Source organism: Akebia trifoliata, chromosome 1 (genome assembly GCF_017979445.1).
Source record: "Akebia trifoliata isolate Shusen 1 chromosome 1, ASM1797944v1, whole genome shotgun sequence".
NCBI lineage: Eukaryota > Viridiplantae > Streptophyta > Magnoliopsida > Ranunculales > Lardizabalaceae > Akebia > Akebia trifoliata.
The window spans coordinates 19,375,067-19,398,299 of NC_141375.1; the positions used below are offsets into that span (position 1 = coordinate 19,375,067).

At 35.8% G+C, this 23,233-nt stretch overlaps 2 protein-coding genes across 2 annotated transcripts; both read left to right on the forward strand.

Annotated features, from left to right (window-relative positions):
- Positions 1-7,023: 7,023 nt before the first annotated feature.
- On the forward strand, positions 7,024-19,275 carry LOC147410842 (Tetratricopeptide repeat (TPR)-like superfamily protein). Its single transcript, XM_086440833.1, has 3 exons — positions 7,024-7,442; positions 17,086-17,274; positions 18,248-19,275. Exons 1-3 carry the CDS (start codon positions 7,263-7,265, stop codon positions 18,644-18,646), a joined length of 768 nt encoding a protein of 255 aa, XP_086296959.1. The 5' UTR covers positions 7,024-7,262; the 3' UTR covers positions 18,647-19,275.
- A 2,333-nt stretch (positions 19,276-21,608) lies between these two features.
- LOC147410843 (uncharacterized) lies at positions 21,609-22,533 on the forward strand. The gene has a single exon (XM_086446730.1). The coding sequence runs from the start codon at positions 21,673-21,675 to the stop codon at positions 22,303-22,305; it is 633 nt and encodes a 210-aa protein (XP_086302856.1). The 5' UTR covers positions 21,609-21,672; the 3' UTR covers positions 22,306-22,533.
- The last annotated feature ends 700 nt before the right edge of the window (positions 22,534-23,233 follow it).

Below are 23,233 nucleotides of genomic sequence, written 5' to 3' on the forward strand. Positions count from 1 at the left end.
TGAAAAAGGTAATGACCGGAGGAGCTCTGATTCTCACAGAAATAGATAGACAAGTTTTCCCGCAACTGATCAATGCTGACACTGTTAAGAAATATTACGCCTAAAATCTGACCCTAAGATGACAAAAGGCCATCTTTGTTATCTCAAACTAATTATCACACCCTAGTCAACCCTTTTGAGCTATCACGTTCATTTCTTAACCTAAGACTGGGGCAAGTCAAAAATAAAAAATAAAAGAGGAGAAAATCAGTAAAATAAACAAAACATCCAACTACTACTGGCCCGCATGAGGATAAACTGTGAACGACTAAAAATACAACAACAAAAAAATCGGACACTTGATTTGAGCTTTACCCAAATCTCCAGCCTAAACAAGTTCGAGAGACGTTCGGAGGAGACATAGATCACATTTTCGAAGTAAAAATAGACAAATCCCAGGTCTAACTCACTCTAAACAAACCTAAACCTTAATTTTTTTGTAACCTTCCACTACCATAAGCCTAAGCCAACGTTTCGTCCTATTTAAAGTCCTTTTTTATCATGGAATGTTCTATTGCAACATAATGACAATGGTAGCACCAATGATCTTGCGACTTGGTCCGGACCTCAAAGTCTTGTTAGTCGTTGGAAGACTCGAGAAGGGAATCCAGGTCGGAAATTCAAAAAAAAAGAGTACTCGAAATGTAGAGTAGCCGATCTCGTGGCTCAACTTGAGTTACCTAACCACGAATAGTCGTCAACAAACTCGAGAGGAGAATCTAGATCTATTACTCAAGAAAGAGTACCACCACAAGAGTAGAGTCGCTGATCTCGCAGCTCAACTTGAGTCACCAAGCCACAAAGACGCAGAGCAAGAACTGCAATGTAAAAATCCAAAAAAATACAAACATACTATGAAAGGGCATAGTAAAAATCCGAAAGAGTGCTATGAGTAAAAAAAATCAGACTATGGCAAGATTAAAGCCACCAGTACGATGAAAACCCAAAAATGCGTCGATACGCAAAAATGTGAAAATCGGATCTGATGAAAACTGTAACTGGCGCCAGGGGCAATAAGGGAAAACACAAACAAAAAAAAAACACAAAAAAAAAAAATTAACTCCTGGCCTGCATTAGTATAAACTGTGAACGGCAAAAAAATTTCGAAATCCCAAAGTTCCACGCTCAATCGATTTTCACCCAGTACTGGGACATTAGGGATGACTCTAAAAAGAGCCAAAAGAGCTACTGACGTTTATATCCTCAGTAGTTGGCAAAAACACATAAATCATCGAAGTAACAAAGGTTTTTAAAAAATGTCCATATTCTGCATCTTCAATATTTATTCGACAAAGGCAAATCACAAAAATCCAAACGTTTTCAAAACTACTATTTTAACCGATGATGAAAAATCTAGGACTTATTCAAACTTCATGTTTTCAAAGCAATAGATACACCTGAGGCCAAGTAAGTAAAAAACCCATTTTCTTTTCATTTAAAAAGGTTTCATATTATATGTCGTTAAAAAAAAAAGACATAAAATACCTGGTGCCAATCATACGTCTCGACGATATATAAAGAAAGAATCAAAGGCACAAATTCGGGCAGCTTGCTCCATCACCACCACTTCAGCATCCGAAGCATCATGACTCACCAGGTAAGACGCGAAGGCATTGAAACAGGGACCCTAAGCAAACCTCTTTCGTAGATTACCAATCTTAGCCTTCAAAATGGAAGATTCCTTACTCCTCAAAAGACCAACCGATCTCCTGATCTTGGCAACTCTGTATCTCTACTGTGAGTAAATACTCAAAATTCCAAACCAGAGGAACATGTTGATATTACAAGAGAGTAACACCGATGCAACAGGCTTGTTCGTAGTTTATGCTCCTGTTGATATTGTTGTAATGAATATGGGTGACTCAGACTATGTAGCCCTCCTACCTTCAGATCTTAGTTGATTCAACTCCAACAACAAAACTCTTTCTTGGATCTATAATAACTATTAACAACCTTATTACTTGCACCGTTGAAACGATCAAAGGCGCCATTATAAGGGACAGGGCATGAATAAGGAATATTAACTTGTGGTAAAAATAAAGTAAGACAAAGAATAGTGGATTTTAGGTTGAAAAAAAAAACAAAACAAAAAAATAAAAAAAATAAAAACAAAAATAAAAATAATAAATAAATAAATAAATAAAATAAAATAACAAAATAAAACATAAAAACAAACCGACAAAATAACATTTTCGCAAAAGTGAAATTCAAATTTGTTCAAGACTCGTTAGAAAACTCTCGTTTCAAAGTTTTTCTCTAAACTATCACAAATCTGAGACCTCACACGAGCTCCGTGTCACGAGGTCGAGAAAATCAATAGGCTCATCCTGTCAGACCCCGTGCTTGGGCAGTCACTTCTTGTCATCAAATTCGTCAAACTAAATCAGTGTTTTCAAACTTGTCCGAGCAAAATCCTCGGGCCCGCACAAATCAAGATTTCGTCTATTCTTTGTAGTTTTTTGCACGCAACTCCTGCAAAGAGGGGCAGCTATAGACACTCAAATTTGATCGGGCCCTCGACGTAAAATACCCAAAAAGATAATAAAAAATAAATTAAGCCCTCAAAACCCATACCTCCAAAAGTCCTATATTTCTTGCAATTAATGGCCTAAGGCTTTCCACGTGGCCCATGGACCCCAATTCCTCACCACCCTTCTAAATTCTTCAACTCAATCCAACATAAGCCCAAACCTATTCTTATTCAACCCTTCACCTAAGCCCACTCAACATAAGTCCAAATCCATTCTTATTTTACTCATTACCTAAGCCCATTCAACTCAAATCCATTCATATTCAACTCACAACCTAAGCCCAATCCAACACTATCCCTACCCAACACTCTACCCAAGCCCAACTCGTTACCCAAGCCCAATTCTCAACCCAACCCAACATCACAATCAATTACCACAATCATCAAAGTGGGACACATGTCACCACCCCAACTCACCTCCCTCATCCCTAACCTATCCCATCACCTTTTCTCTAAACATCATCTACCCACACCCCTAACCTATACCTCCCTCTAACCTACCCACATCAACCCATCCCCTTTTCTCTAAAAAAATCCAATCTACTCACACCCCTAATCTACTATCATCATTCCCCTAATCTACCATCTCTACAACTTAAATCTACACCCCCCTCAAACACTCATTCTCTCCCATCAATTAATCTAAACCCCTAATCTCCACATATCATGCCACATGTCACCATCTCCCTCACCCTCCCAACCACTCTCTTACACTCTCCATTCTCTTAAATCAAGCACCACTTAATCAAGCAACCACCCTCTTAACCACCCATCATCTCACCTCACCAAACACTCCACCCAAATGGTTTGGGTAAGATCCAAACCATTTGGATCAAAATACAACCCATTTACACTCATTACATAATTACCCCTCTCCCAACTCCTAATTTCATACCCGCCACCTTTAAAACATATGCCATTCTCTACTCTCCCCCACTTTATCCCATTATATCCTTAAAATAACCCTTCAACATCTATAAATACCCTCCTCCTCTTCCCAAAAAAAACCCCAACTTTCACTACAAAATTCTCTTCCCAAATCTCACAAAAAAATATATATTACATTCCACTTAATTCTCTCATCATCTTTTTTCTACTCCTTCAATTACAAAAAATATAACATTTTCCTAAACTACTAAGGACCTTAGAAGACATTGAAGAAGAAGAAGAAAAGAAAGATTGAAGCTTCAAGGTGGGTACAACAAAATACCCCCCCTCTTTCTCTTTACTCTCTTCTCTTCCCTCTTCTATTATTCCCTCCTCTCTTTGTTTTATTTTAGATGGACTAAGGATGAATGATCCTCAAGGCATAGGTTTATAAGGATCATCCCCTTTAATGGGATGATCCTATAATCAAGTTAAAAGCAAATCCCTATTTAGGTTACAAACGCACGACACGTGGCATTTTATTTTTTGTATTTTTTTAAATCAAAATGATCGAGTTGAGTTGAGGTTACCACTATTTAGTGGGGAGAAAAGGGTGCCTAACACCTTCCCTTTTCTCCAACCGAGTCGCTTACCCCGAATCTCAAGATTTGATCCGTACCTTATCTATCGAGAGTCACTACGTGCCAAAAAATGTCATTTTTTCGAAAAATGTACATCGAGTGACCATTCACACCCATTAACAAAATGAATAGTGGTGACTCCTAACCTTAGTAGATGTGGTCATCGTAATGACGAAATCACGTATCTACAGGTTCTTCGCATATATTATGCGTTCATCATTAGGAATCCACAATAACTAGGTGACATATTATTGAATCAGGCAATCGCAAAAATGAGGTGTCTACAATATTCTCCTAAAATAATTACCACCCAAGGAATCCAACTACCTGCCTAATTTACCCATGTAGGAATAATCACTTCCCACTTCCCACATAAATATGACTAAGGAAATGATCCCCATACATCAATAACACCTAAAATACACTACTCTCATCTCCATAAATTTAAGTACACATCATTAGTCTTCCTTGACTTGCAAACTACACTCTTCGCAATTCCCAATAATATTGGAAATATAGTGTCTCCTTTTACATCCTCCAAGTTGTACTCAACTCCAACACTCTCTACAATTCTATGCCATTGATTGAAATGTAGATGAATCATTATGGTTATGAAAATTAAAGTTCCATGATCGTGCATGTCCATGTGGGATCTAAAAGCATGATGGGATGCCACATGTATGTTAAACACAAAATTTGTAGAACTCTAAAAGAACAATTTGAAAATAGGTCATTTTCATTATTTGATTTTATTTTAAATTTGAAAATTCAATAGACATCTATTTTCAAAGTCTTTGATCAATGAGAAGAAAGTTTATTTTATTTGAAAGTAAAAATAAATTATTATTTCATAAAAAGAAGAAATATATTTCCAAAAAATTTAGAGCGAAGAGTGTTTCAACCAATTAAATCCAGTCTCTTCCTTCAATTTCATTTAATGCCCAAAGATTTTTGTTTTGGGGTAGAATTGTTTTTTGGTACAAATGGTAAGGGCAAGGTTGAAAATGATGCATTTGAATAAATTAAAAAGAAAATAGAGGTTAAAAGATCATGAAGATGATAGATTTTGAGGGATCAAATATGTTTTTTTGTCTCAAGGTTAAATGAGAAAGACAGAGAGAAGGAGAAGAACAAATATGTTTTTATCATATATAAATATAAAACATATATAATTAGAGTCATGCTAGACTAACATTAAAATTGACATCGATTCACACATTGCTGAAGTGGAGGTAAACATGGAATCATAAATGCTTTTCACTCTATACATACATCCACATCAGCAATGTGTGAATCGATGTCAATTGCAATGTTACTTCAACATTTTCCTTATAATTATTATATTTACCACATCATATCTGATATTATTGAAACATATGCATTAATATCCGAATTCATATTTTAAAAAACATTCAAATATACTAATGTTCCGAATTCGATATCCAAATTTTTTTAGTGATAAATGATTTTTCAAATATGTACATGAATTCGAGCTCTCAACTCTCCATTGACACCCCTATAAACCCTAAATTTGTTTACCCAAAATTTCATCAATGTCTACTTCCTTAAAGAATCTTATCATATTAACGAAGCTTGAAGATTGAAGTAGATAAAGTCTTAAAGTTGAATATCAGAGAATCATTTTTATCTAAGATGTTAAAGATGATTGACTTTGGGAAGAAAAATATTTTTTTCCTAAATTGAAGATAAAGGCATTTAGGCCAAAGAGATCAACAATAGGGAAAGTAAGTTAAAGGACCGTGACAGAGGGATTTTTTTTCTAATTAGTCCTTAAGCTTTAGATCTTCTCTTAATAGTCCATTTAGTAAAATTTTTATTTCTAATCAATCCCTGAACCCCACTTCACACATCTCTCACGATTGAAATGTCCAAACTTCCCTAACCATTCGAACTCACCATTTTCATAAAAAAAATTGGATTTTTGGTATTTGAGTCAAGTTTTGGAGACTACATTCGAATTGAAAGAATTTGAGAATGAAGAAAAAATCATTTTGAAGTATTTTAAAGATGTATGTAAAAAACTAGGATTTCTTTTTTCAATTTTTTTTCTTCATCTTTAGATAAAAATTGATCAAAGATGATTCTTTTGGTTTGATATCATCTACGCGAGTTGTTATATCAAATTTTAGTAGATATTTCCATGTATTTTAATCAGAAAAACTTGAAAAACAAAAATAGGCAGGTATTAATAGCGTCAAACTCACTACTTTTTATTGTCGAGTTCGATATTTTTTTTAAAAAGAAGTATCGAACTCAATAATAAAAATTGGCGAGTTCAATAATAAAAGTAGGCAAGTTCGACAATAAATAAAATTGGTCATGAGCTCGACAATAAATAAATATTAATAAGGACAACAAATAAAATCGGTGATCTCAACAATAAAAATGTTGAACTTGACAATAAATAAAATGTGGTGAGCTTGACCATAAAAAGTGGTGAGTTTGATACTATATAAATATTTTTGAATCTTACTTTCATTCTCCATTTTTTATTATAAATAATTTAAAAAAAAATACATCTAAATGTTCAAAAATTAGAAGTACATACTTTCCATTCGTCAGTCACGATAAAAACTTGTTGGAAATGTTTGAAATTACCATTGGAAAACTTAAGTATGTGAAGAAGATAAAAAAGGATAATTTGGGTATTTTAAAAATATTATAACCTAAAATGAGGTTGAGGGAACATTAAGAAATAAAAAGTTCACTAAATGAATTATCAAGCAACTGCTCAAAACTTAGGGATTAATTAGAAAAAAAAATCTCTACACCAGGGGTCATTTAATTAATTTTTCCTAAACAATACCAAGGAACAAATCATCCAATTGAAAACGTAATAGTGACAGTGATGCCTCCAATATTCACCAAAAACGTGGACGGTATTAATATGCGTAGATGACTATATGACATAGCTGGTCATTAGCCCATCTCTCTCTCTCTCTTTCTCATTTGCTCTCTTTCTTGTAAAGAAATCTTTCTTTCCCCGATTCATTTCTTCCCAAATTCAAGATTTCTTTCGTAGATCTTAATCTTTTAGGCTATAGGTTCGACTCTGGATTTGCGATCTTCGTTCTCTCAAAGCAAGATTATTGATCCAAGATTCGGATTTCTCGATAAGTTTTACGAGACAGGATTCACGTAAATTGCAGAAAACAATCTCAATAATGGCGACTGCAGCTTTAAACAAGATTGAAAGAGCTCACCAAATGTATCGTGACGGACGACATGAGGAAGCGTTAGGGTTTTATACTGAAGCTCTTGCTATTGCAAAGACAAAGGCGCAGAAGATCGCTTTGCACAGCAATCGTGCTGCTTGTTATTTGAAATTGAACGATTTTAAGAAGGTGCGATTTTTTTATTTTATTTTATTTTTTGAAATTTTCTTGTTCGTCTCGATAATTTTGTTTCATCGTTTGAAAATCTGTTGATGCATATTAAATTCGAAGATTAAATCCTTAATAGAATAAAATAAATTTCAAAATTTATTGGATTTCGAATTTTCGATAGTTGTGATGATCTCTGTTCCAGATCAGGGGGTTGCGTATCCGAATTATTTACCAATATATGTACTGTTGGATTATCTTTTGGATCAAATTAGTTTTCAGTCCGTCACATCAAATTCTAATTTTTTGGCACAAGCGTTTATGCTGCCAAGAAAACTTCATCTGTCTGGATTCACAATGGTTTACTGTGTTTTAGTCATACACTGCAAAATTAGAGGGTCATTTAACTACGGTTTTAGCAATCAAAACCCTTTTTGGAGTATTCTTGTGTTAGTTTGTCGTCTCTCAGATTGTTGCAAATGAGAATGAAAGTTATTCACTATATCTTTAGTCCCACCTTTCTGCTGTTGTTTTGAAGCAACTTAATGTTATATCCGGGATCTAGCGGTTCTTTGAATGTTAATAACCTAAACCAATACTCCCAAAGGTCTTGACCTGTTGAAACACATCAAATTTAAACCCTTAACAACTTAGGCACGTAACAAACTACCACGCTTTGCAACTGAAGTCCACGGTGGCTTTCACTCCGAGCAGGGCACTTCTCAGGGCTTTTTTCCCGTGGCCCTCTCAGGTAGCCTTTTCCATGACTCGAACTCGAGATGTGAGGTTAGCTCTGATACCAAATGTTAAGAATGCAAACCAATACTCCAAAAGGCCTAGACCTATTGGAACACATCAAATTTAAGCTCTTAACCACTTAGGCATGTAACATTGAATCAATTTAATTCATCCTATGAGGTCCTCTCCATATTGTCATCTCTTCGATCAAAGACAACGTTCATCATTTTCGTTTTTCTTCTATCTTTTTGTGATCTTGAACAATACCAAGATTACATTGAGATTAGGGAACTTCTAGGACCCTAGGTGCAATCTTCCATCACACTTGAGTAGTAAATACATGTTAGTTTTTTATATCCGTGGGTGACTCCTACAACCATTGCAAGATCTAAGGATCAACCATAGTGAAACCATTTCTTTAAAATCCAAATTGCATGAAAAACAGAGATAAACACGGTCAAACAACGTGATATTTGTTGAGTGTTGTGTTATCCGCCTCCATTCCCGGGTGTCATGTGCTCACATATTGTGCCCCAGTTCAATATGTGACTCTCTTATATACATAGTTGTGTCTTCTCTTAGCACCAATTGATTGTAGGTAGAGTGGTTGGCAACATGGTATCAAAGTGCTAGGCTCGTATGGGTCATGAGTTCGAATCCTTCCACCCTTATAGGCGAGGGGGGAGTGTTTAGTGTATAGTTTCCCCCACTCTCAAGAGTGTCATACCCCAGTTAAGCCCCGTGACCCTCTTATATTTGTATTTCTCCCCTTTTCCAATAGATCGTTCTTTTGGAGTAGTTGGTTAACATGGTATTAAAGCGGCACGGTTTGTATAGGTCAAAGATTCTAGTCTTCCCGAAGGAATTTTTCACATTGGTGATTGAGGGGGAGTGTTAAGTATTGTGTTATTCGCCTCCGCTCCCGGGTGTCACATTCTCACATATCGTACCCCAATTCTACCCCGTGACCTACTTATATTCGTAGTTGTGCCTTACCCATTAGGTCAGTCTTTTGGGGTAAATGGTTTGTCAACATGGTATTAGAGTGACACGATCCGTATAAGTCACAAGTTCGAGTCTTCTCGAAGGAATTTTTCACCCTTGTGGGTGAGAGGGAGTGTTGAGTGTTGAGTTATCCACCTCTGCTCCCAGGTGTCACGTGTTCACATATCGTGCCCCGTTCGACCAATGACTTTCTTACATACATAGTTGTGTCTTCTTAACACCAATTGGATTTAGGTAGAGTGGTTTGCTATAACATTGAATACTCAATTCCATACACAAGGATACTTTTGGCGATCTCTCACAACCTTCCTAGCAGTAACATTGATTAAGATGCAAGAAACAAGCACAAACCTATTCTTTACCTTGATTTGATAATTTTTGAACAACCCTCGTTTAGCAAAAATAGGAAAAAGATGAAGTTCTCTATTCAATATATTGAAATTAGTCATAAAGGCCACCTTCATCCCTCCTCTCACCGAATTCTTAACAGTTCACAAATCATAAGACCCTTCTCCAAATCTTATTGTCAAACATTTTCTTGGGAAATTTTTTAAATATTTCATACCTTGAATCATCATAGTTATTCTAGTGCTTCTTATCCATGCTTATCATACCCATTTCCTAGAAGTTGAACACAGAAATTTGAGATCCCTAAAGCTTAAAATTAAATAACTATTTGAAATTGCAAAAGATGCGTATCCACTCTATAGACACCAGTGATATCAATTTCTTATTTTTCTTTAATAAAAAAAATTTCTATAGAGAATTAATTTTGAACTAAGTTCATGGTTTAAAGTTTCGGTTTTGAGTGCTTCTTTATTAGTTGAAAAACCAAGCGTGTATGTTATAATTTGATACATTGGTAAGACAAAGCAAGGAATCCTGAGGGAAATCCTACATATATCATTCCAATCACTTCCTATGCTAAGATGTCTTAGCAGAGATAACTTGAGGTGGAAGGATACTGAGTCCAAGCATTGAAGTTCTTAGGTTAGTTTAGACTTGTACTTATAACCCTTTCCTTCTCATTTAATCTATTCATGTTTGTTGTGATATAATTAATTATGAGTAATGAGTTATAAGTGTTGCATTTCACCTTTTTGAGAATATCTGAGCTTTTCATATGCATTTCGGTAATATAGTTCACCAAACTTCTCTAAATTTGCTCTTGAATAAAAAAAATTAGGTCGATTTTGTCAAATTAACTTTGAATTTTAACTAGACAAAGTTATGAAGACGTCAAAGTTGATTCCTTTTGTCAATCATGGTTTAAAGTCTCCATTTCGAGGTATCTCTTAGTTAGTTGGAAAATTGAGAGGGTTTGTTATAAACTAAGACAATGGAAAGACGAAGTGAGAAATCTTGCTGCAAACCCTAATATATGTGTTCAATCACTTCCTAAATAATTAAGATGACTCAACTGAAACATTTCAAGATTAAATGCTACTTTGAACCTTGAGTTTAGGCATTGAAAATCTTAGGCTAGGTTAGACCCTTGGTCATAATCAAATGCTTCTTTTTGAATCTATTTCTCTTAATTTTCTTTTTCGTTAGATGTAAATACTACTATTCCAATTGTCTAGCCCACTTATATTGATCTCTCCTCTATAGAACCTTTGAAAGTGCCCAAAAATTTTGCTGGCAACTATTTTCAGATTGGTTTTTTATACTTCACCTAATTCAAATAATACGATCTATCCTTTAGCATGCATTCATTTCCATTCAATAAATAGAGGAAATAACACTGGAGAAGTTGGCTAGATTTGGATTAGTTAAGTATAAAAGTTTTCACATTATTGTTTCCCTCCATTAACTTCAATGATATCAGTCTTTTTGCCTATCATAAATTTTTGGTTTGGAGCAAGCGATCCTCAAGGAGAGCTTGCAATGTTTTATGTCCTTGGTGTTAAGGAAAATACAATAGATTTGGAGTTGAGAATTATGCAGAACACTCATTAATTCTAGAAGTGATTCTTCAATTTGTACAAACAATAAATCTCAACATGTAACAAAGAAGTTGGTGGTTAGGATGTGGATATTTGGCCTAGGAGAGTAGTTTCATAATGTTTTTTTTTTTTTTCCTTTTCTTTTCTTTTGGATCAAATTATTTAGAAGATACTATTTCATGATTGTCCCGATGAATTGTTGTCACTTACTTTTGGAGATCAATACATGAGCCTACAATTTTTAGACGAAGAGTGTATGGAAACAATTCAAGTAGTATCAAAGCCAAACTTGGATGCGCAAGAGGAAGAAAAGGATAGGCGTTGTATGGGAATGGGTAGGAGGGTTTTGAATGAGATGTTGGCCTTGGGATGATTGGGATTTGCGACGAAGGAATAGGAAGAAATTGTTGCTTAGCGGTTGTGGAGCATTGAAAGTATAAGAGTTGAATTAAGGTTATTCATTGACAACAATGGAGTTTCATTTATGGGTTCTTTCATCCTTAGAGAGGAAAGCGGGATGGAGGGAAGAAAGAATAGTAGTAAATTTGGTTCAAGAAACAAGTATTATAAATCATTGAGGAGTTTTGCAAAATTTTCGGGGAATAAATACCAAGGGTGGAGATAAAGGTGAGTTAGAGGAGATAAAGACATTGAGTATTAGGATTTGTAGGTAGTAGAGACTATCTCGAGGTGTTTGACACTCCTTCGAGGTGTGGAGCAAATTGAGACTTGAAAAAGAAGTGGAGGGGTGAAAGATGCTAAAGCAAAAAACCCTTCGAAATCGGTAGGAGATTGATGTATGGGGCATAGAAACCCTTATTATGAAGTTGAAAAATATCATCATGACATGCAAGAGAGCTTGGTAGTAGAGAAAGGAGATATTTTATGAAATCCATGATTCAATTGATTGACCTGACATTGTTGGGTCATCAAGATATAAAATTGGATTGTATTAGCAAGAATATCATGAAAGAATTGTGGAGTGTTAGAGTAGTTGGTTGATGTGCTCAATGTTTCTAGACGTTGAGGCATCATGTAAGGCGCTCAGTTGTCTAGCACCTCAAGGTATTAAGTGTAAGCCTCATATGCACGACATTTTTGAATAAAAATATATTACTTATATAAGTAATAAAAGATTAGAACATTATGATAGCTCCACATATTTCCAAACTTCAAGTTTCAAGTCCACATTCTCAAATTCCAAGTTTTAATCCTCTACATTAATAATAATATTTATATTATTATTTTACATTTCAATAAAAAATAAAAATTTATAGTTGAATAATTTAAAGTTTCTTCAATAAATAAATATTTTAGATTTACTGGAAAAAAAATACTACAAATTGTTTTTTCAATAACTTCATCTATATGATACTAAATGCCATAAAATTATTTATGATCACATTAATTCAATGATTTTCTTTACATAGATTATCAATTTGCATTTTGCATTTATATCTAAGTATTGCAACTATGTTTCATGCTCTCGCATCAACAAAGATATATAAGTAAAGATGGAAGAAAATAATGAAGAAGAAATATAATTTAAAAAGGGAAAATAGAAAAATTAACATCTTTAGACTTACACCTTAGCCAAAAGGCATTCGCCTCACATTAGGGCGTAGGCATTTTGTGTGCCTCTTGGTTTAGGGTATTTTTATGTTCATCATCCTTACGCCTCATCGTGTTTTTAATGAGTCTCGTATTGAGGTGTGCCTCAAGGTGTAAGCCTCACACACCTCTAAAACAATGGATGTGTTTTTCTTTCCTTGGAACAATATGGAGCTTTATGTTAATGTGGGATGGAAGGGAGATTTTGGTTGAAGTCTCCTTAGTTGTAAACTTTTCTTTATCTGTTTGTGAATAAGCAAATTTGAGAATTTCAATGGTATTAGAAGAATAATAGAAGAGAATTTTTCAAGTCTTAATCTTAGAGCTTGGCAGGAATCTATAATAATAAAAGAGTCAAAAGACAAATATACCCTTACATATAAGAAATATAAAAATAAAAGCTATTACTAAACAATTGGAACTAAAATAACTAGATTATTTGCAATACCCTCCCTCAAGCTAGGGAAAATATATCAACTAAACCCAGCTTGACAATGTGAGAATTAGTGATAGAAGGACCAACAGACTTCATAAGCATGTTGATAAGCTGATCTGAAGAAGGTACGAAAATTATTAGAAGATCACTAGATCAAACTTTCTTCCTGAGAAAGTGAACATCAACCTCAATATGCTTAGTTCTTGCGTGAAGAACTGAGTCAGAAGCGAGCATGATAGCAGACTTGTCGTCACAGAACAAATTAGAAGAACCGGAAATAGGAAATCCCAACTCTGTCTATAAAGATCGAAGCCAAATTAGCTCACATGTACCAAGGGCCATAACACGATATTCAGCCTCAGTAGAAGAACGAGAAACCACATTTTATTTCTTGCTTTTCCACGAGATAAGGTTATTACCATAAAATACAGAAACCAGAAGAAGAGTAGAAAAGCCTAAATTAAGACACGACTTCAAGTAGCGAAGAATACAATAAATGACATCAAAATGAGAAGTATGCGGAGTATGCATGAACTAATTGACCATACCAACCACAAAGGACAAGTCCGGTCTACTGTTAGTTAAATAAATAAGACGACTTACAAGTCTCTAATAAAAAGAAGGATCCGATAAAAAATCACCAGAGTCAACATAAAAATGATGATTCTAATCCATAGGGGAGGAAACAGAATGACAACCAAGTATCCTAGTGTCTTAAAGAAGATTCAATGTGTATTTACGTTGAGATAGCAAAATACCATGGTGAGAGCGGGCCACTTCTATCCTGAAGAAGTACTTAAGTGGGCCCAAGTCCTTGACCTTAAAAACACAACCCACTAGCATTCTAACTCTATTAATCCACTGTGCATCATCACCAGTTACAATAATGTCATCCACATAAACTAAGACAATGGTACAACGATTATCCACTCCTCTACGAACAAAGCAGGTATGATCTGAGTGGCATCTAGAAAACTCCATATTGTGGGGCAGTCCAATTGCAGTAGCACAGCAAATCGCAGCAATGCTGTTAGTCCAAATCACAACCTAGATGAACCAGAAAACAAAAAACAGCAAATAGAAAAGGGGGGCAGCCACACCAGCCAGCCCTAAGCCCTATTACAAGGAAGTTGCACTCGCAAAACAGCAGCACAAAACAGAAAAGGGGGGCAGCCACACAAGCCAGCCCAATGCCCTATCACAAGGAAGTTGAAGTTGCAAAACTGCAGCACAAAACATCCACAGCACCATTGCAAGACACACACCCCTGTTGCACATCACACAACAATGTCACACTGCCCTAATCAAGAGGCTAACAGCCCTATTGCAGCCACACAGCACTATCGCAAGACCCACAACACTGTTTCACACAGCCCTAAAAACTGCAGCACAAAACACCCACAGCACCCTTGCAAGACACTCACTCCTGTCGCATAGCACACAACATCACACTGCCCTAATCAAGAGGCTTAACAGCCCTATTGCAGCCACACAGCACTATCGCAAGACCCGCAACACTGTTTCACAGAGCACTAAAAACTGCAGCACAAAACACCCACAGCACCATTGCAAGGCGCACACCCCTGTCGCACAGCACACAACAATGTCACACTGCCCTAATCAAGAGGCTAACAGCCCTATTGCAGCCACACAGCACTATTGCAAGACCCACAACACTGTTTCACACAGCCCTAAACATGGAGCCAAAAAACTTATCACAGCCCAGCAGCAAAAGGAAAAACTTATCGCAGGGGCTCCAACTCAAAAACAAACTGGCAGCATGGAACACAGCCTACAGTGTAGACTTTTCACAAACCAGCCCTATCGCAGCATGTGATTGGGACAACTCAGGCCAAAAATGAAAAAAAGAAGGAAGAAATCCCCGGAGGGGAAGCCCTTAAACAATCCTGCTGCTAGGTTTATTGAGTTCCAAGATCAAAGAAAAAAGATTGGAGAAGAGAGTAGGGTGAGGATGCTTCAAGGGGCAAAATCGAAGAGAGAAATAAGCCCAAGGGGAATTGTCGATGGGTCACTATGGCTCTGATACCAAGAAGAATAATAGAAGAGAAATTTTCAAGTCTGAATCTAAGAGCTTGGTAGGAATTTATAATAATAAAAGAGTCAAAAGACAAAAATGCCCTACATATAAGAAATATAAAAATATAAGCTATTACTAAACACTTAGGACTAAAATAAGTAGATTATTTCCAATAGTTTTAAGGGGTATGTGTCGTTTGACCGAACACGCAGAAGGAAGTTTTGGAATGAATTTGATGATAATGTTGGTTTTTTGGGATTCTCCTTGATACTCATACTTGGTTGGGGGTTTCAATGGTATTAGATTTTCTTTTGAAACGAAATGGGGAAAAGGTGATAAGATGTATGTAAGACTTTGGAGAATTTGTAAGGTTTAACTCGCTGATAGATTTATCCCTATAAAGAAGCATATATACCTGGTCAAATAATCTGGAAGTCTCATTGTTAAGAAGGCTTAATAGATTCTTGATTTCTAACATTTGGGAATATAGTTTTTTGTCGGTTAGGCAAAAAGCTACCCCATTGTTTCGAAGGCTTAATAGGGTTGGGGAGTGTTTTAGAAGAAGAAAAAATAAAAATTGAAAGCCTTGAAAGATTAATGGCATGTGGGTTTGAATGAGAGGGGAACGATTAGGGGAAATAATGTGGAAAATGAATTTTTCCTGTCTGTAAAATTAGAGGAAGTTAGTTGGGAGCAAGTGAAAGTAAGATGGATAGTTGAAAGAGACAATGATACAAAGTTACTTCACAAGGTGGCAACTACTCACTAAAAGAGCTAGTTCGATCTAGTTGGAAAATTAATGGCAATGTTGTGAAAGGAGTTGATCTGATCAGAGAGGGGTTATGGAGTTCTTTTAATTGATATGATCATGTTCTTTGTGGATGGTCTAGAATTTGATAGCATTAGTATTTATCAAAACAGATGGAATGAATATGGGTGATTATTATTGTCATGGATGGTAATAAAATCCTTGGGTCTAACGAGTTTTCTAGGATTTTTTAACATGTCTTAGGAGTTGAAAAAAAGGTTTTTGTATGCTATTGATAAAAAGTTCTCTAAATACTGAAGTTTCGAGATGGGAAAATTTTGTTTAAATCTTTTACACTTCTATTGTCCATTCTAATTTCCTAGGACTTTCATTTGAGGGTCAAGAATTCCTTCTAAGGTAGCCTTCTTTACTTGGTCTGCTGCCTTGGTCAAAATTCCATCTGTTAATTCTTTAATTGCTGATAAAATTGTCATTATGGACTATTTTATCATACAAGAAAAGTGGAGAATGTGTTAACCATCTTCTTCGTTGTTTGACAGCGTCATCTATTTGGCCTTGCTTTTCCTTTTCCTACAATATGATTTGAGACACTATCAAAAACACTATGGTTTGGGATGCTTTTTTTTAGTTCAATTAGAACCCGTTTGGATACAAAGTAAAAAGTAGTTAGGGAGAAAGTAACTTTTAGAAAGTAGATTCCTTCTACTTTTTAAAAAGTTGAGATTTTTACTTTTGAAAGTAGTTTTCTAAGGTTACTTTTAAAAGTTGGTTCTTGTAAGTTAAAATGCTAGATCAAGGATTTAAATCTGATTTCGAGGCAATGATTTGGTCAGAAGTATAACCAAAACATTCTTAGACATTCCAAAATAGTTAGGAAGCCATAGCTGTTGGTCTGCCCGTCAAACCTGAGGAAAGACCTTCGTCGTATCTTGCAGAATTGAAACAGAAAGACCCAAATGAGCGATGTCCCATGCATGACTTTCTCCGCCGGCCATTCAAAGGTTTGCAAGATATGAATTGTGCAACTAACGAAAGCTTATATTGATATACGATGGGCATACTTACTGCTATTCTTAATAGCTTTTATTAATTTACAATTGACAGTCTGACTATCATCTTAGGCAGCAGAAGAATGCACATTGGTGCTTGAGCTGGATCACAAGCACACTGGAGCATTGATGTTGCGGGCTCAGACATTGGTTACCCTCAAGGAGTACAACTCTGCGCTCTTCGATGTCAACAGGCTTATGGAAATGAATCCCTCATCAGACGTGTATCAGAACCTCCAATCACGTCTGAGGACACAATTGGTATGGCCACTTCTCCCGTTCTTGGTAAATTCGTTTCCTTTATTCAATGTTATGCTTCAAGGGCAATCTAAGGTGCTGTCCATGTAGTGAAAGTTAAAGATGTCTGGACCTAGCATAGAAATTTTGATCAAAGGTCCCAATTTTATAGATTATATAAGATGGTCCAAACGGTTCCATCTGGGAGATCTTCTAGACCTAAAGCTGCCCAGGATGATTTTGAACATCTATTCTTTTGCCTGTTTTTTTAAGGGGGAGGGGGGTCTTGATTGTGCCATATCTCTTCTGACTGTCCAATTTATGTTAGGCTGGCTTGTTATGATCACCCAATCAGTTGCTTTAGGAAAGATGCGATAGATCTCCTGGATGTGACCTGACAAAGGTGGGATTGATTTTCAAGACTAAGTCTAGACTTATTTAGTAAGATTTGAAATCTTACCAAGGGTCATTGAGCTCACCTTGTAGCATCCAAAAACATGATCCGATGCCATAGGGATGTAGAGGACAAAATTCTATGAAGTTTAAAAAAATGAGAGGTTATTTTTCACCATTAAATTTTAATTTTAAATTTGGGAGTTCGGTGGGAGTTTAGTAACCATCCATTTTCAAAACCTTGGATCAATTCCACAAAAAATTTATCATTTTTATCTTAGTTTTTCCATGAAATCTAGAGTGCTGTGGTGTTGTATTGCCAAGTTGTTAATCCGTTTGAGCTCAACGACCATTGGTAAGATATGAAATCTTACTAAGTTAGTAAGGAAAGTGTTTCTCATTTTCAAACCTTTTGCATTTTTCGTTCTATCGGGAAACAATATTTATGGGGCCTACAGTTTGGAACCGTAGATTTTTTGCATGATTCATTGGGTATTGGAAGTGGAGAAATCAAAGCAAAAACAAATAAATAAATGGTGATTTAGTAATGAATTAATCTCTGGACAGACATTAACTTTAGGGATGGTTTTTTACTTGAGGAAAGTCATTGGCTCCCATTCCTGAATGTGAAGAAGAATCATTAGTGGCTGAGCTTGAAGAAGAAGAAGACAAAGAAGTAGAAGAAGAAGAAGAAGACAAAGAAGTAGAAGTAGATGATGAAGTGGTTTCAGGAACAGGTGGGGTTCCGGAAATTGAGGCAACAAGGATTACTCCTAATCCTAAGACTCCCTCTCCCCAAGCGCATGACCTCAAGGACTTGACAGATTTACATTCCAAAGGATGGGAAGCAATCCCAAAACCGAAGGGGCATTCCAATCTAGATTACTCACGGTGGGACAGAGTTGAAGATGATTCAAGTGACGAGGAAGATGATGAAGATGATGACTCAAAACCTCAGTATCGATTCCGTTTAAAAACGGTTGGAGTACAACCGGTGAAGTGAAGCCCCAATGCCACCGATATTTTTTATGGTTATTAAGATGATGGGCGGCATAGTTGTTTGTGAACAAGTGAATCTTTGTAAATCTCTGTTACAAGTTCATCACATCGATGAGGTGATCGATCATGATGATATATCGTGGAAGCTGATCCTATAAAGCAATGAGAATGCCATCTTGTTCTTCAGGCGTGCCATCATATTTGGGAAAACTCAAGGCATGTACATGGTCAGAAGTAAGTGTATATAAAGTCTGGAACTATGGAGATCAGCATCTGTGGAGAATATTGTGCTGTAACTGCATTCATGGTTCGAGTGATTTTCTCATACTATGATTGAGCCATTAAGATGTAGTATCAACAACTTGGGTTGATTTTTTTTCTGTATGGTACACGTTGGATGTATCATGTGGGGACTAATAATATTCATTTGTTGGTTAAATCTCACATGTAGCTTCATATTCAATCTATTTCTCTGTATTCGAAAGATGAATGGCATGACTTTGTAATAAGATAGTGGTGTCTCTTAAACTACTGTGGAAGGTTTAAACTAGTTACCTTCTGAAATAACTGAATAAAAGTGAATCGAGTCTTGGTGCTATTTATATATATACATATAGCCATTTCTTAGTCATCTGTTTGTTTGATTCTTTCCATACTTTCAGAGCACTTGCGCCGCACCAACTTTTTTACACACCACTCAGCAATGGTAGGAAATAATAATTGGAAGTAAAAAGGAGTTGCTACTGTGGGGCAATTGAACAGTAGTCTTTAACTTTCTGTGGTAATGTAAGATCTCATGGACTATGGAGTTTGTTTTTTCCTTTTTCCCTCATGGCTTTTCCTATAAAGCTTCATATGCATGATCACTTAGCTACATGGTAAGACCATGTGGAGGTTGGTTCCAAGGTCTGAGGTTCAAACTCCTTGAACCCCTTCTTATACTAAAAGTTAATTTGAATAAAGATAATGACTTATGTAAGGTTAACTTGAATGTAAAAAAGTATAAAAATTACAATTATGTATCCTAAAAATATATTTCAAAGTTCATATGCACAAATGAATTATAAATAATTGTAAAGAAAAACATGATAGAACCCACCAAGGGTTAGCTGAAATGGTAAGTCATGACTGTGTTTGCTCCCCAGGTCGTATCTTCGATTCTCTATATGCCCCTCCACGTAAAATAGCTACTTACCTGATGTAACATGTGACAGGGCGGGATAGTGTGTACGACCCTAATTAGACTAGTCTCACCTAACGTGGGGATGCTCCCTCGACTACCCAAAAACAAAAAACAAAAAAAACATGATAGATATTAACTAAAGTTTGAAATGTGAATTGTGAACCAGGAAAAAAACAAAGATATTTAAAAGTATAGTTAATATAATTATATTAAGTTTGGTTCGAGCAACACGATATCCTGAACCCAAACTGCACCAAAACTTGACCCAAGGTCGTGTTGAACCCATAGGGTCGCCCAAGATGTCGTAGAAAGCACAAATCATGCTGACTCTTGTTATGGTTAAATCTATCAAAAAGGGGCCAAAAGAGAGCTACGTGCATATTCAATCTCCCCCATGAAGTTTTGCTTCTCTTCAGTACGTGAGGAGTCTTCTTTGATTCTTTCCATCATCTTCTTCCTATAACTAAATTTGTAACGTGCCGCTTGACCTTGGTCCTCTTACACATTAATGAAAAATCACATAAATATTTTTCAACTTTTTTTCAAAATTAATCGTGATGGTGATAATGATGATGATGATGATGATGACAAATGAGTAGATATCAACACTCATCAGACTTATATATTAGGATCGAAATTGTTTGCCATGTGGCATTTGTTAAGTGTTAGGATCATTGAGGATTCAATGGTACCGGGCCCATAACATCATTGACATTTGGCAAAAATTGGACCTTCAAATCATGGTTTTAAAACTCTCACGAGATCAATCGATTGAGAGAAAGACTGAATTGCCCATAACAATCTCATTGAATTTAGTATTTTTAATATAAAATATATATTATTAATAATAATTTAATTATCCATAAACATATAAAGATTCATTGAGCATCTATTAATCCACTTTATTATAATAAAAAAATAGTAATTTTTTTAGACAATTATTATTGCCACACCACCTTTTACTAATGCCATACTAATTGTGTGAAATTCTTTGGTGTTTTTACATAAGAGTTGGTGTGACATTAGTAAAATTTGGTGTGGCAATAACAGGTCTCTTATTTTAATATAATATATTAGAATAATAAAAAATTTATGATTCAGAATTTGATTTACATTGGCACATTACTAACTTAGTAAGATTTCAAACCTCACCAAGGGTCGTTGAGCTCACCTTGTTGATTGTGGATTCGTAGAGAATAAATTATATGAAAAAAAAAAATCTTCGTTATTTTCATAATTAAATTTCAATTTCAAATTTGGGAATTTAGTGACCTTCCATTTTCAAAATCTTGGATAAAGTCAAAAAATATTATTTTTTCATTTTTATTTTTAGATCTGAGTTTTTCCATGAAATCTAAAGGTTTGTATTGTTGGATTGCCAATTTGGAATCCATTTGTGCTCAAAGACCCTATGAAAGATTTGGAATCTTACTAAGTTAGTAAGGAAAGTGTTTTGTAATTTGATCAAATGACTCGAATGAGTCAACTCAAGATACCAGAGATCCAAAACTACGCTTCGAAAATAGGGATACTTCCGCTCCTAGATGGATGAGGAACATTTTGGTAATTTCAAGTTGGAAAAAGTCAAATGCGTAACAGGTGGCATTAATTTGGAGATCGAAATCTTTTTAAATTAAATTCTCAGAATCCGACCGTTGCAATGAAAGAATTTGAAATAAACAAGTTACCGTTGCTACCATCTGGAGCTCCTTCTACTGTCCTTCGTTTCTCTCTTTTTCTCTCCTCTCTTCAACAGAACAGAACCTCTCTCTCTCTCTCTCTCTCTCTCACACACACACACACACACACACACACACACAGACACACACACAAGTCTTCTCACCAAAATGATGGCTGATCAAGAAATCAATCCATCAAACAATAAACAACAACCCAAACCTTCACACCCACTTCACCAAATTGCAGAGAGTCCAACTCACAAGCTCCTGCTCAAACAATGGCTCAAAGAAGAAGAACTAATCCTCGGTCGAATCGCCCTCAAAGAAACACAAATCGACACCGTTCGTAAAGAGATCACCCAACTTTACTGCTTTTTCTTCCTCTATCACTCCACTGCCCTTCTCATCCTCTTCAATGCCGCCGCATCCTCATCGAGGGACCCAAATACCGGTTCGAGAGCCTGCCATCGATCTTGGATCGCATCTCTCTGTTCTCTGCTCTGTTCTTTAGCGATCGTATGGGCCATCCGATACAAGATCGCTGTCGAGGGTCTTATAGAGAAACTATTGGAGAGGGAAAAAGAAGATGGAAAGCTTTTGACACAATGTGTTGAAGAATTGAAGAAAAAAGGGGTGGAATTTGATTTGTTGAGGGAAGTAGATGCATTGAGGAGGGCAAAGAGTTTAAGGGTTGAAGCTAAAGTGGTGAGAAAATGGTCAACAAGGGACTTTGTTTCATTGTTCTTTGTTGGGGTTTCTTTCCTTGTTCTGGTTCTTACTAGGGTTATTTTATGTAATTAGTTAACTTGAAGAATACTAATCTTGGAAATCAATTGAATTGATCCCAATCTCTTTCTTTTGAACATTTGGGTGGTGGGTCTTTAGTTTTTCCCCTTTTTTATTCTTCTATTTTGGTGCTGGAAAGTGAAGAAATACAGAATATTTTGTTCTGTTTTTGCAAGTATTGGAATCTATATAGTACCCAAATGTTGTTATCTATGAATTAGTGAGATAAAATTTGATATTTTACTTCAAAGGTTTCTTTGTTTTTTTTGTTGTTGTTGTTCTTTATAATTCATTGACACAAAGATCAAGTTGTGTGGATTCCAAATGATAAACATATTTTGTTAGAGCTTTTGTTTCTTTAGCCATATCTCTATATGATCCGAATTCGACCAATGACACACGCCTATTTTGGGGTCTGGGGGCAATCACTATTTTACAAATAATGAACTATCCGGATAAAAAGATCAATGCCTGACCCCATTAAACCAACTCTGGCCAAACCAATTAAACCATACTTCAAGGATCAATCATGGATCCAAACCCAAAAATCATTAAACTATCGGAAAAAAATCAATACTAGAATTTGCACCCCAACTTTCAGCAGAAGGGTTGGTATGATTTTCACAAGGAAAATGGATGGAAGAATGATTTCTTTTAGAAAATGCAACTTTTAGGTTTGTAATAACTCATTTTTCCATGTCATCAAAAAACAATTTGCTCATTTTTCCTTGGAATACATTTTCCCTTGCAATCATGGTTTTAAAGCTCGGTTTTGCTTCTAGTCTCATCCATGCCAGATACTGAGTCGTCTCGGGTGAGTTTTCCGATACGTTTGAGACATCTTGCTCAAAAAAATAAAAAATTAACGTGGGGTATAATATCTCGTCCGAAAAATTGACTTGTCTGTCCGTCTCATCCATGCCTGATACCGAGACACTTGGGC

Excerpts from the sequence above, each read along its gene's own strand:
- LOC147410842 (XM_086440833.1), top strand. The coding sequence starts at position 7,263 with ATGGCGACTGCAGCTTTAAACAAGATTGAAAGAGCTCACCAAATGTAT. Across the intron at positions 7,443-17,085 it reads AATTGAACGATTTTAAGAAG|GCAGCAGAAGAATGCACATT; the intron begins GTGCGATTTTTT and ends CTATCATCTTAG. Across the intron at positions 17,275-18,247 it reads CACGTCTGAGGACACAATTG|TCATTGGCTCCCATTCCTGA; the intron begins GTATGGCCACTT and ends ACTTGAGGAAAG.
- LOC147410843 (XM_086446730.1), top strand. The coding sequence starts at position 21,673 with ATGATGGCTGATCAAGAAATCAATCCATCAAACAATAAACAACAACCC.